The sequence below is a fragment of the Halichoerus grypus genome, chromosome 9 (genome assembly GCF_964656455.1).
Source record: "Halichoerus grypus chromosome 9, mHalGry1.hap1.1, whole genome shotgun sequence".
Lineage (NCBI taxonomy): Eukaryota > Metazoa > Chordata > Mammalia > Carnivora > Phocidae > Halichoerus > Halichoerus grypus.
In genome coordinates, this window is record NC_135720.1 from 2,010,778 (window position 1) to 2,025,097 (window position 14,320).

Genomic DNA, 14,320 nt, shown 5'->3' on the forward strand with positions numbered 1-14,320 from the left:
CATAAAATAATCTGGTAGTTGTCAGAGGGGAGAGGTGGTAGGAAGATGGGCAGCAAAATGGGGAAGGAAGGGAGTAAAGGCTACAAACTTCCAGTCACAAAATGAGACCTGGAGATCTAATGTACAACACAGACAATTTAGTTAATACATCTAACAACTTTGGATAGTGACAGATGGTAGCTAGCTTTATTGTGGAGACCACTTCCTAATGTATATAAATGCATACTAATGTTGTATTACTCTGTTGTACACCTGAAACTAATACTGTATGGCAACTACACTTCACTCACACACACACACACACACACACACACAGCAAAGCATGCTATGTGTAATCAACCTAAAAACATGACAATACAAACAAGTGCAACAAAAGTTCACATCATTTTCTGTAAGCCACACAATTTAATTTCCTTCAACACCAAAATTTTTTTGAGTAAAAATACAGAAATTCTGGCTACTTTCCAGTCATAGTAAGCTATTCAATTTCAGTTCCTCTAAATAAGTTCATTCATGACACATACTGGTAAACTTGCAAGTATGAAACTTCAAATTATCCTTATCTTCTGCAATCAACTTACACCAGGAAAATACTTTCCCAGTTTACATATGAACTACTACTACATGTGCTTACTTTCACCTTATAAAATACATTCACTTTCTAAATTAAATTATAACACAATTTTGGTCAATCACATATACCAAAACGGTGAGTGAAGTTTTACATTTTTATTGTTACTAGAACCAAACCTCAACCAGATGACCTGAGATAGGCAAACAAAATCCCCCTCACCAGCTCTCTGCCTGCTTTATTTGGTCCTGATATATGACTGGAGATGTTAAGAAAAGCTTCTGCTCATTCATAACTCATGCATAAAGATGGTCCAACTCTGACAATATGCCCACATCTGCCATCAGCTCGTACATATGGGGACACTAACCTGAAGCCCACCGTGGATCTGCAGGCCCTGCCAGCCTGTCAGTGTCAGCTAACTGACACTGTGTGACTGGGACACACCCAAAAATGGTGAAAAGGTCTGTGAGAGTTGGCAAAGGATTTAGGATCTAACTCACAAGTGTAAATGTAGGTCAAACAAATTGTCATCTCTCTCCTAGGCATCTTCAAGGTGAATGAGTACATCCTAAATGCAATCAGCCAAGAAAATAACAGAAACAGCAAACTTCTGAACAAAAATGAACAGAATTTACCTAACCTGAAAATAATTTTCAATTAAGAGATCAGTTTAGTTTTATGTTCTATTTGCAGTACCCGTAACCATTTCATTTTATAATAAAGGAAAATAGATTTACATCAAAATAATTGCTATTATTATTTATTAGCATTTTCTGACATTAATACCCAAGTTTAAGTCCGGTAAAACTGCTTATAAACAAATTAACCTATGCCACCAGAATAAGCAACACCTAGGAATAATGCCTTCCACAGTACAACTACTCAAATAAATCCTTAATGGCATAACCCTAAGCCTTCTTTTCAGAAGCTTCCCACCAATTTGGTTCATACCCTGATCTTCTGTGACTCATTTTTTCAAGAACATGAAAGAGACACTTCTGCTACCATGCTATGAACCACGATCCAAATTTTATAGTCTAGAAAAGCCTAGTTACAACAGTTACATTCCATTAAGTCTATAAATCGCAGAAATTAAAATTAGTTTTCACTGGCAGAAGGAGAGCAAACTCAAGCTAGTCTAGATGCAGTTTCAACTTAAGATGTTCAACAGTGCTGGACAAGGGTTTACCTCAGACTGACAGGCTCACACCCATACAAACAAATCTTAACCAGTTCTTACAGAAAATAAAGGTTAAAAAAAAAGTTACAACCACCACTGAGTTTCAAATCAAAAAGAAGAAAAAAAAAAGACAGAGATGCCTATAAATACTAAAAACACATCATTGGCAACTGCCTGCCTGTATCATTATACATTAGTCACCAGAAAAAGAGCTCTTCTGAAGTATCGATGCTCAATAACACAACTGTTGTTTTTAGAACCGTTTCAAATATAGTTAATCTTGTGATAAAGCATAGTTACACCCTAAGCACTAGTCTGGAATATAGATTTAGGTATAAATTATGCAACTTATTACTACTTCACATAAAAATGTCCTACTCCATCTCTGCTGACAAACCAGAAGTTTTTTACACACACCTCTGGGTAATATGAATCACCACATTACTTCTGAAGATTAATCAGAATATTAAAACATAACATATTCACCTTTAATAAAGCAATGTGGATGTACGTGCAAACTCTAGGTTATATTTTCCCTTCAAAAGAAGATAGTGAACTCAGTATATTATTTCTAAAAAACTGACTTTAAGAACTATCTCGTAAAGCAAAATGGTCAACTACTTAGAATAGTTTTTGCATTTAGGTGTAACCTTTATGCAAAGGAGTAACACATGAAAACATAAACCTTTAATAGCCTAACATAATCTCACCAAGTTCTTAATATGTATATACCCCATGTTTTGTCAAGAATAAAGGTACACAGGGACGCCTGGGTGGCTCAGTCGGTGAAGCGTCTGCCTTTCTCTGGCTCAGGTCATGATCCCGGGGTCCTGGGATGAGTCCTGCATCAGGCTCCCCGCTCAGCAGGGAGTCTGCTTCTCCCTCTGCCCCTCCCCCTGCTTTCTCCTGTTCTCGTGCTCTCTGACAAATAAAATCTTAAAAAAAAAAAAAGAAGAAGAAGAAAGGTATACAGAAAGGAAGCCATATTCAACACTTTTTGGGCAAAATATTTATTGAGGACCTACCACGGTAAAAGACATAACAATGTTTAAAAAAATAAAATTCTAGCTCTTGCTTTCATGTAATCAGGGAGGGAAACAGAAACCAGGGGCTATAATAACAAGACTGGGATAAGTTAAACAACAGAACTCCAGAAACCAAGAGGGAGACCTTTGGGTAATCAGAGAAGCCCTCTTCTGAGGAAGTAATGGGAAGTAAAGATTAGCAACAAGCATTCTGCCATAATAATTAGAAATCCCTAAAAGAAAAAAAGCCTTAACATTAAGAAAACAATAGAACTAAAAAGCTTTAAGAAGCTTTTATTAGGAGCTATAGTTTTCCACAGTAATCAAGATCTTAGTTCAAGTTAACATCAATCTCCCAGTGATAAAATATCAACATTAAGTTTAAATCAACTCTCATTTTACAATTTCAAAAGAGTCTAGGACCCAAGCGAGGAAGGGGTTGAAAAAGACAATGACAAAATATAACCTGCTTTTCCTCTGGAAGCCCTCCTTTTACACATAAATGTGATTATGAAGGAAAAAGTAAACTTAACCAGGTTGATTTTAGAACATATTCTAATTTTCTTAAAAAGTAAATATAATCCAAAAAGCCAAGTTTATCATCTTATACTGAACACAGAAACCACAGAATTATCAGTGGTTATCAAGACTGCCTGAAGCTACCAAACACAAATGATTAATGTAGTTATAAAATCTGATAACAGATACTGATTACTGTACCCTCACCCCCAAAAGCAAACAAAAGAAAATAAAACCACTATACTCTCGTATAGATACATAAAAAGATTATCCAAATATTTAAATATAAGGCTTAACTCGCATTCTACAAATCAAATTCTGTAGTAAATCTGCTTAACATTTATTGAAAATAATAAAGGCCTGTATCACACATTCTTATAGAAAGCTAAGAATAATAAAGGCCTGTATCACACATTCTTATAGAAAGCTAAGAAAAATGATTTGTGATGCCCAAATAAAAATTCATCATCAGATGGTAGACACTTTTAGACGCATGTTTAAATAAAGCAAAGTAAAACCCTGAACGTTGAAATATTGGTTTAGAGAATTACTAACATGAACGTTACCTACATCATAATGAAAAATACACCCTGTTAAATGTGAAGCTCAACCTGCAAGACCAGAATAAATTTAATAGTATGCAAAGGTTCTCCAGAACACATAGTATTAAGTGTGAGCTAGGTTCTAGAGAATGAAAAAACTAATATAAATAACATCAGACATTTTAAAAAAAACAGTTTATTTCATTATGCCAAGCTTTCCCAAATAATTCTGGAGAACCATTTCTAAAGAGAGATCAAGTGTTAAATGGAGAGGAGAAACTACTAAATGGAATTCATAATCCTTTTCAAAACCAGTCCTTCAAATTTGCTTTGCTTCAAGACACATACACAGCAACTTCTCACCTGCAGAATAACTATGTAAAAAGTAGCTCTCCAAATGACAGGCCAGTTTTAATACCTAGAGTATCTCTAGGAAAAATAGAAAAAAAGTTTCCATTGAGTGCTTAAAAATATAATTTTTTGAGACCAATTAACTATAATCTGTTTCTGATTTAGACTTTTTTAAAATGCCAACGCAATTCAAAATCCCAAAGGGAAAACTAAATTATCTATTACTAGATTGAAAAAAAATTCCTTTTCTCAACCAGACTTGGGAAATTTCTCAAAAAACAATTATAAATGGATTCATTCAAGGAGAAAAACAAACCAACCACGTACCATGATAATATTTTACATCCCAATTTTTTAAACCAGAGATAAGAAAAATGAATCCATTATTCTGAAAGACAAAGTCACGCTGAAAGTTAAATTACTGCATATCACCTTTCAGAAGACGTGCTAAGTCCATGAATGAGCGCAACTACCTATTATTAATTTGCTTAGTAGGACCCAGCTGAAAATCATTTAGGATGACCTGCGAATCAGGAGCAACTGGGCAGTGCTGGAGCTGGCAACCTAAACCTAACAATGTGCATTCAAGTAAGGACTGACATGCAGGGCTCTACCCACCCAGACAGAAGAAATCCTTCCAACCACAGACAAGTCCAAGAAGCTGGAATCGTAAATGCCAACTTCACTCAAAAATACAGACTGGGGGCTAATGATAACAAAAAGGATGAAATTTCACGAGAATGTTCAAATTGGCAAACATGACTGGCGCATAAAGGCACCCTAGCAAATAGTACTGACTTCACATTAGCTGTAAGAACCAGTCAAAACCAGGTGCTATTAAATAATCACCTCCCCAGAACGCCTGACTCCCGTGCAAGGTGCGCGGCACGCTGTCCAAGTTTGCGCAACTACAACTCAGGGACGAGACAACTCTCGGCGTTGACTGTTATGAAACCACCCCCAGGGCTCCGCCAGACTTCACCTCCCTCCTTTCCCACGTCACCGCTCCCAGCCCACAGACCCGGACTCAAACCTATCTTCTCAAAGACCCTTCAGAACTCTCTGAGCAGCCTCGCCATAAACAACTGCCATTGTCCTAGGCCAGGAGCAAGTGGGATTTCCTCCTCTCCTCGGGAGCACGCCCAGGACTGGCCGCCCCCAGGCGAGGCCGCGCCGGCGGGCCCGGGAGCTGCGGAGCGGCGCGGGCGCGGCCCCAGGCCCCCCGCACGGGCCCCGCCCTCCCCGACGGCCCCCGGCCCCCGCCCCCCGCCCGCCCCAGGCCCCCCGCACGGGCCCCGCCCTCCCCGACGGCCCCCGGCCCCCGGCCCCCGCCCGCCCCAGGCCCCCCGCACGGGCCCCGCCCCCCCGACGGCCCCCGGCCCCCGCCCCCCGCCCGCCCCAGGCCCCCCGCACGGGCCCCGCCCCCCCGACGGCCCCCGGCCCCCGCCCCCCGCCCGCCCCAGGCCCCCCGCACGGGCCCCGCCCCCCCGACGGCCCCCGGCCCCCCGCCCGCCCCAGGCCCCCCGCACGGGCCCCGCCCCCCCGACGGCCCCCGGCCCCCGCCCCCCGCCCGCCCCAGGCCCCCTCCCGGGCCCCGCCCCCCGCCCCCCGCCCGCCCCAGGCCCCCTCCCGGGCCCCGCCCCCGCCCCCGCCCGGCCGGGTCACCGCGGACGCCCGAGCCGGCCCGGCGGGGGGAGGGGCGCCCCGGCGTCAACCTGGGCGGCCGGCAACGAATGGGAGAAGCCTTTCTGTGCGCCGGAGTTCAATTCCGGGCCGCGTTATCAGCAAATGCGCACAACTGGAACTTTCCTGCTATTTACTCTGCGCTCGCGGCTGGCACCCCCCAAGTTTTCAGACCCACTGAAGCAAAACACCGCCGGTCACATGCTCGCCGGAGTGACAAAGGTCCGCGCTACCCACAGCCCGGAGCGGACGCGGACCCGGCGCCGCAGTCAGGGGACAACGCCATCAAGTCACGCCCGCCTCCCAGCGCACGGCCTCCCGGCGCAGACCCCGGCCCGCGACCCCCGCCCAGCCGCCGCTCGACTCCCGCCCGCCACCCCGCGCCCGGCTCCCGACCCGGCCCGCGACCCCCGGCCCCGCGCCGCACAGGTGACCGCGCCGCGCCCGCTGTCCGCCGGCGCGGGCCCCCCGGGTCCTGGGGCGCGGAGCGCGGCCCCGGGGGCGGGGTCGGCGGGGGCTCCCCGCGGGAGCGCCGCGGGCCGGGAGGGGCGGCCCGAGGGGGGCTCCGCGGAGGGGGAGGGGCGGCGCAGGGAGGGGCAGCGCGCTCACCTCGGTGGGCTGGCTGATCTCGAACAGGTCCAGCCGGTTGGCGTTCCAGTGGTGGATGATGTCGGCCAGCTTCCGCCGCTCCTCGTCGCGGCCGCTCGCCGACATCCTCCCGGCCGCGCTCCTCGGCCCGCGCCGCCGCGGGGGTCGGGACCGGGCCGGGTGGGACCGCGCGCGCCCACAGGTCCGCGGGCCCGGCTCTCCCCGCGCTCGGCCGCCCCGCGCTGCGCCCGGGCTCCGCGGGCTCCGCCGCCGCCTCGGGCTCCCGGTCTCCCGGGCTCCCGGCCGCTTCGGCCGCCTCAGCCGGCCCGCCCCGCGTCAGCCCAGCCGGCCGGTGTGCGCCCGAGCGCCCGCACACGCCGCCCGCGCGCCCCGCCCCGCCCCGCCCGCCGTGCGCGCCCCCGCGCCCGCGTGCCCGCCCCCGCGCGCCCGCACCGCCGCACCTCGGGCGGCCTCCGCTAGGTGCTGCTGCGCCGGCCGCCGACAGGCCGCCGCGCGCCGGGCCGCCTCACCTCCCGCGCGCCGGGGCCGGGGCGGGGTCCGGGGCGGGGCGGGGCTCCGACGGGGGGCGGGTTCGGACGCCGCCGGGTTCGGACGGTGCTGGGTTCGGAGCGGCGGGGGTGGGTTCCGACCGTGTTGGGTCTGCGGGGTGCTGGGTTCGACCGAGTGGGTCTGGGTTCCGAAGGTGCTGGTTTGCCGGGTGCTGGGTCTGCGGGGTGCTGGGTTCGACCGGGTGGGGCTGGGTTCCGAAGGGGTTGGGTCTGCAGGGCGCTGGGTTCCGACGGACGGGGCTGGGCTCCGAGGGCCGGGCTGGGACGATGGGTGTGGGCACTCAAGGGTGGGGGGACAGCAGAGCGCGGGCAGAAATGCCCGTGGGCGGGCGCGTTGGCGAGCGCGGGCGTGCGGCGGGTGCTGACCTCCGCAGCAGGGCCTGTGTGTGCCCTGCTCCCCTTCCAGCCCCGCCTGGGTCCCCGCGGGTGTGTGTGGGTCACTAAGGCGTCCCTTCCAGGGTGATCCCTTTTTGTTGGGGTGCAGTCAGAGCAAGCCTTTTGGAGCTGCTTTCTTCTGAGGAGGGGAATCGGTGCGCTCCGCGTGTGTTCAGAGGTGAGGCCTGGGCGGTGCTCCCGGAGTCCTGGAGGCAGCCCTCCCCTCCGCCCCCCTGCGTTCCTTGAGCCTTCGCTGTTGCAGGTGTGCCCTGCGGTGCGGAGTGCGGCCGGGGTGCCCCGCTCTCCCTGTGTCTGTGTGCCCGCAGACCGACTGCACCCGCAGAGCTCCCCAGACGTGGAGAGCGGGCCTAGCAAGAGAGGGAAGAGTCATTTTTTGGGCAGGGAGAAATGCCCCCTCACCCCGATGTTAAAGCCTCCAAGTGTCCCGTGGGTGTGGAGGCCTCACATTGATTTCACTAGCAAGCTTTCTGAATTGTAGGGGTGTTTGTTTCATTAGGTGCTTTCTCTTTAATTGCCCCCTACCTTCCCCCCCCCGCCCCGGCCCAAAAATTATTTTTGGCCACAGAACACATCCCAACAGACTCTCCTCCGTGCGGCGCCCATTCAGGTGGAGCTGGTTTCTTACATTACCTGTGATGTGCTGTAACCAAAAGCCTTCATCTTCGAATTGCCGGAGCTAAGGAATGAAACAGTGAGTTATATTTGACCAAACCTCTTTATTTTCGTCATTCCTTTGTCTTCCAGCGTGGAGATAATTTCTCTCTCCACCAATGGGATCTTTCCTTTTGTAGGAAAGAAGAGATCATCCCTACTGGGCTTTGTCCTCAGCTTTTTCCTCAGCACTGTACGGTGCAGGGGCGGGGAGGGAGGCTCTCCAGCCCAGGAGCCCCCAGGTGCTGAGCCAGTGGGGGGGGGGGGTCCTTCAGGAGCTCTGTGGTCTGCGCTCTCAAAATGAGAGGGCGGTGACTTGTAGAAAAGCAAAGGTGTGTAAATGGTGTCTTCGCGTTCTGGCATTCTCTCCCTTTACACCTTCAAGCTCCCGGGCTTCTTTACAGGCTCCTGTTGGTTGTTCTTTTTGTTTTGTTTTGTGTTTGTAGTGAACACGGCAGGGTAACAGGGCTTGGAACTGTCTGGCTAGATTCCACGGGCGCCACGCGAGTCATCAGCCACCGTGTCAGCCGAGTGCTCGTTGTCAGAGCTTAATTCCTGATGATGCTGTTACCAGGAGCCACTTCACTCGTGAAAAATTACGCAGTCTGCAAAGCCGGTGAGTAGCTTGCTGGTGTCCGAAGTAAGTACGTGCAGTACGGCTAGGGAAAATTCAGCGTTGCTAGAAAGTACGTATGAGCTCCCTGCAGTGTCGTTTTTGTAAGAAAAATGTCTGGCACGCACGGAAGGCCTGCAGTATGATGCAGGACACACAGACAGCTCTTAATCAATGTTAATTATTGTAGTTTTCGTGAGTCTCATTAAAAATCCCCATTTATATTATATGTGAGTAGTATATTAATATCCAAACTACAACTCATAGTAGATTGCAACCAGCATTAGTTTATTGACAAAGGTTTAAAAGCAACCCGAAATCCGAAGAATACCTATGATTTCTCAATCATGAAGAGCCAGGATATATGTGTTCAGGCCGTGAAAATATTCAGGCTGACGTTCTTCATTAACTGTCATTGTTCAAGACCTCAAGGTAATACACTGATCCCTGTGTTAATTTTGATACCACATTATAAAAATAATTAGACACAATCTTCTATTTTCAGTGTACTGCTGAGTTCTGATACATTTAAGAAATCAGATTTAACTGCTCCTCAAGAAATGCTGTATAAAAATAAATTCATGCGGGATTTATTATTCGCCCCACCTCATAGACCAAGAAACCAAGATGTGAGAACAGAGACTAGGCTGAAGGTGAGCAAAGCTGGGTGAGGCTGAAAAAGAAAATCTTTTTCATCTATAACTCTGTTTTAAGATTTATTTTCCACCTCGTATTTAACTTTTAGTTTTCTTTCTTTAAAGTATTATTTTTAGTTACGCTTAAAAGAGTAAGAGCTCCTGCTTAAATCTGCATTGATCTACAAATATTTCTAAGTATCTCTGTCTAAAACTTAAATCTACTTAAAACCTTAAAGTATAATGTAATGGGAACAAATAAGTAATGATATTTTATTAAAATTCTGGTTAAACTCTGAACTTAAAAAAATTTTTTTCAATATTAATGAAAACCAGGTTCTAAGACCAACCAAATGTAATAAACCTATTCCTGCCCCAATTTTCCCAAGCTTTGGAAAACAGAAAATGCCAAGAGAAAGATTAGGAGCTTAATCCAACTCCAGAAGAACAAATGGTACAAATATATCAACTCTGTTTAATCTATAAGTCATTTAGTTTTCTAGCCACCAATAAATTTCATATTTCAGTAAGTTAATTTTGAAATATTTTAATCCTAAGATTGTACAGATCATCTTAGGAGCCCTTTTGCCAGATCTATCAATTCAGAGGATGGTCTTTAAATAAAACGTCAAGTAAAGGGATATAATAAAGTTACAAAGAGCAAACTTTCTGGGGTAGACTACATTCCACAAGTGAAGTTCACCTAGTTACTTATAGAAAGTTAAATAACCAGACTCTTCCTCTGCCGAACCCATGGCTAGGAATGTCAGTGTTGTTAATTTAACTTTTAAAAAGAGAGAGATTCCAAAAGATTAAGTCTACAGAAGTAAGGAGGGTATGTGCTACTTTACTGATAAATGGAGGAATATACCTTTAAATTCTTCCTGCATTATATTTCCATGTTCTTAATGGTTAAATTCTAGGTTACCTGTTAGAATTTTCAAGAAACAAGGGAAAGCAGAGATACATAAAGCCCTTAAAATAGGAAATTAAGCTTACCAACTCAGACATCAGTGGTTAAATGTGTTTGTTAGCATTTTATAAATTAAGATAATGCTGCAAAAAAGATGGCAAATCTTAAGTAAAGAAGGTATTTACACTGAATGCAAAGGAAATAGACCATGTGCGTGCAAGTGCACGTGTGTGTGTGTGTATGTGTGTGTGTTTAAGGTGTTAGAGGGGAATTATACCTTCTGAACACCGGTCACTTACCCTTAATGTGTTGGAGAACTGCTTCATGTTACCTTAGTTTACCTAAGGCCACTTGGTGCCCAGGACTTGTCTTTCTGACTCTGCTTCTGTCCCCCACTCCCAGCGCTGTGCACAGCACCGTGCTTTGCCTATAATTGATGTTGGATGAATAATCATTGACCGCAGTGGAGGCCGCTGTGGTCCGCGGCCCCCAGCCCAGCGCCGCCAGCCCTCTTGCGGTAGCGCCGTCACTCAAGTGAGTAATCTTTACACGGGTGGATGCCACAGCATGGAAGCCACAGATCGTTTCCACCCAGCCTTTCACCTTTTCTCTAGATAATAAAAAGTATAGTTCCAGACAGTGGGGCTGGAAGGAAAAGGCATGTTTGCCTCATCCCTACAACAGAGATCTTGGTCTACTGAGCGGCTTGCACATGACTCCGTCCACTGGCTGCCATTGATTCAACAGAAGCAAAGAGAATGCAGGAGACATTGTGAAAACCAGGTTCTAAGGTGAACTGACTCCTGCCCCAATTTTCATAGGCTCTGGAAACTAGAAAGTGTCAGGAAAAAGATCAGGAATTTAACAGACCTAAGAAGAACCAAAGGTACAAATATATCAACCTTTATTCCCTATGTCTCATGCCCCTTTCTGCCAGAAAGTGGGTATGATATATATATATATATATACACAAACAAAAAATTTTATAATATAATTACATATTATAAAAATAAAATATAAATAAAATGTGTCCTATAATTATTTACGTAAGTAATATAAATTATATATATAATGTATGCTGTTATATAGAATATATATAATTTTGTTAGAAAACATATTTTTAAACGCAAACTCCCATTACATTTTATTTGAACAAATGAAAACACAGACCAGATGAAGGGAACGTGGACTATTAAATGCTTTACCAGCACTAAGAACTGGAGAAACCAAGAGAAGTAAATGTTGAGAAATGTGTTGTTCATGGGAAACCTGAAAGTGGAATATCTCAGGTCTTCCCCCCGGCCTCTCCTTTATCCACTAGCATCTCTGGAAATCAAAAATACCAAATTATAGGTGTTTGCTTTTGGAAATGCAGTACAACTTAAACATTTTTAAAATAGCTGATGTTTGCAAAATCTTGTGGGAAGTGAAAATCTTGGCCTGAGGCTTTGGTAAGACGGTGTTTGTGCTCGAGGTAGCGGTGCCACGCACATGCCCCTGCTCTAAATACACACTGATGACAGATGGAGGACAGAGAAAATGTAAAATTAGAGGGTACTTGAAACAACCAAACATCCCTGAGGATCCGCATTGGACACAAGTGCACAGGATGAGAAGGAGTTAGAGAAGCCATCCTGCTGGACTTGGGGCCCAGAGCAGGCAGATCCCACAAGGAGGTGGGGTCCTGTTGGGCAGTGGGGCTAAGAGCCCACGGGGAGGGGAGGAAACACAGATCCAGCCTTCTGACCAGGAGCTGAGCTAAGCCATACGTTGGTATATCCGGATGCCTCCTGCCAGAACAACACTCCTTGTTCCAGGATGAAGGCCCCACTTGGACCAGGTCAATGCCTTCATTAGCCAGAAGGAGGTGTGAGCAAAGAGGCACTGAGAGAGGGGGAGAAAGAAAGAGAGATTGAGAGAATCGCCACCTAGGATGAGTTGAGAAACCCCAAATTCCAAAACACATGCACAAACCAAATGCTAACGTTACCATCAAAAGCAAGAATTGAAAGATGAATTCACTCCAGGCTAAAATTAACAAGTCAGGAAACCACAGATGTTGGCGAGCATGTGGAGAAAGGGGAACCCTCCTACACTGCTGGTGGGAAAGCAAACTGGTGCAGCCACTCTGGAAAACAGTATGGAGGTTCCTCAAAAAGTTCAAAATAGAAGAACCTTACAACCCAGCAATTGAACTACTAGGTATTTATCCAAAGGATACAAAAATAGTGATCCAAAGGGGCACCTGCACCCTAACATTTATAGCAGCAGTGTCCACAATAGCCAAACTATGGGAAAAGCCCAGATGATGTCCATCAGCAGATGAATGGTTAAAGAAAATGTGGTGTATACACACACACACACACACACACACACACACACAATGGAATATTACTCCACCGTCAAAAAGAATGAAATCTTGCCATTTGCAACAACATGGATGGTAGAAGGTATTATGCTAAGCAAAATAAGGCAATCATCAGACAAAGACAATTATCATATGATCTCACTAATATGTGGAATTTAAGACACAAAACAGGTGAACACAGGGGAAGGGAAGGAAAAATAAAATAAGATGAAATCAGAGAGGGAGACAATCCATAAGGGACTCTTAACTATAGAGAACAAACTGAGGGTTGCTGGAGGGGAGGGGGTTGGGGGCATGGGGTAACTGGGTGATGGGCATGAAGGAGGGCACTTGATGTAATGAACACTGGGTGTTATATGCAACTGATGAGTCACTAAACTCTACCTCTGAAACTAATAATACATTATATGCTAACTAAATTGAATTTAAATAAAAATTTTAAAAAAAGATAAATTCACTCCAGACAAAATAAGAATAATGAAACATTCTGAAAAGAGCTTTAAATAAATATTTAGGAAACTTAAAGAAATATATGATGGGATAATGCCCATAAAAAGGGAAAAGAAATTGTGAAATATTGAAGTGGCAGAAATAAAACAAGCGTATATTTAAACAGAACCAACTAGAAATCCTAGAGATGATAAATGTAGCAATTGACATAAACATAATAGAAGAAACGGGCTCAGAAACGCATCTGGAAAGTAGAATGGAAAGAGATTTTTAAAGACAGGAGTCCTATGAGGGACAAGAACAATAGGCTAAGGGTTCAATCTAATTTAATTAGAATTCCAGAGGAATGAAGGGAATGACAGACAAGCATAATTAAAACAATAAAAGCTGGGAATGTTCCAGAATGTCAGAAACACATGAGTCTTCAAATTAAATGTGCTTCTAAATCCAAGCAGGATGAAGGAAAGTAAACCGACACTTGATATAGAGTTGGGAAACTGCAGGGTAAAGGTCAGCGTGGAAATGTTAGTAGTTACCTGAGAATGGACTGCGAATGAAGGGAAAGGAATAGAATCCAAGAGAGGACCTAGAAAACATGCCCATTTTTGAGGGACGGACCTCAGGTGCGAGAGCACTCAGGCTCACACAGGGGCACGTGTGTCCAGCCATTCTTACTCACCTTACTTCACTACACCCCTGACCCGTGAACAACATGGGTTTGAACTGCGATGGTCCACTCACACGTAGGTGTTCTACAGTATGGTACAGTAAAGCTATTTTCTTTAAGATCTTCTCAATAACATTTACTTTTCTCTAGCTTACTTTAAGAATACCTTACATAATGCATATAATGTACAATATGGGTTAACTGTTTGTTATCAGAAGGCTTCTGGTCAACAGCAGCTATTAGTAGTTAAGTTTTGGGGGAGTCCGAAGTAAAGCACATGTTTTTGACTGAGGAGTTGGCACCCTAACCCTTGCATTGATCAAGGGTCAGCTGTGTTCTGAACACCCTGTTTCAGTAACACTATTTCTTGATTGCTGCTACTGGCCGGGAAAGCAAGTAGGAGAGTTCTCAGCAATACCGCTCTAATGTAGCTGAGTGCAAATAGCCCAGCTGACAGGGAACCTCTGTAATTAGAGTGATGTGCTTGGATTAGATCTGAGATTTCCAAAAGTTGGTGGTCATCAGAGATTCCTAGGGAGCTTTTTACTTGTTTTGTAGCTTTCTTAGGATAGAAAATTTTCAATGCTATCCATGGG

At 45.9% G+C, this 14,320-nt stretch overlaps 1 protein-coding gene and 1 long non-coding RNA gene across 22 annotated transcripts in view; one reads left to right on the forward strand and one right to left on the reverse strand.

Moving 5' to 3' along the window:
• The window catches only part of AFDN (afadin, adherens junction formation factor), a 141,389-nt gene extending 134,548 nt beyond the window's left edge, over positions 1-6,841 (reverse strand). For all 12 annotated transcript variants that reach the window (XM_036118634.2, XM_078054460.1, XM_036118632.2 and 9 more), the window contains exon 1: positions 6,484-6,841. In XM_036118634.2, the coding sequence (XP_035974527.2) occupies positions 6,484-6,588 (105 nt within the window). In that variant the 5' untranslated portion in view covers positions 6,589-6,841. The remainder of the gene's footprint in view (positions 1-6,483) is intronic.
• LOC118552297 (uncharacterized) lies at positions 5,855-11,265 on the forward strand. 10 transcript variants are annotated; one of them, XR_013441000.1, is made up of 6 exons: positions 5,855-6,303; positions 8,035-8,118; positions 8,219-8,410; positions 8,525-8,694; positions 9,197-9,344; positions 10,642-11,265. It is a non-coding gene; the product is annotated as an uncharacterized LOC118552297 (long non-coding RNA). The 10 variants fall into 10 exon arrangements; XR_013440997.1 differs by lacking the exon at positions 8,219-8,410 and having other exon boundaries at positions 5,863-6,303; XR_004925461.2 differs by lacking the exons at positions 5,855-6,303; positions 8,219-8,410 and adding an exon at positions 7,055-7,100.
• The last annotated feature ends 3,055 nt before the right edge of the window (positions 11,266-14,320 follow it).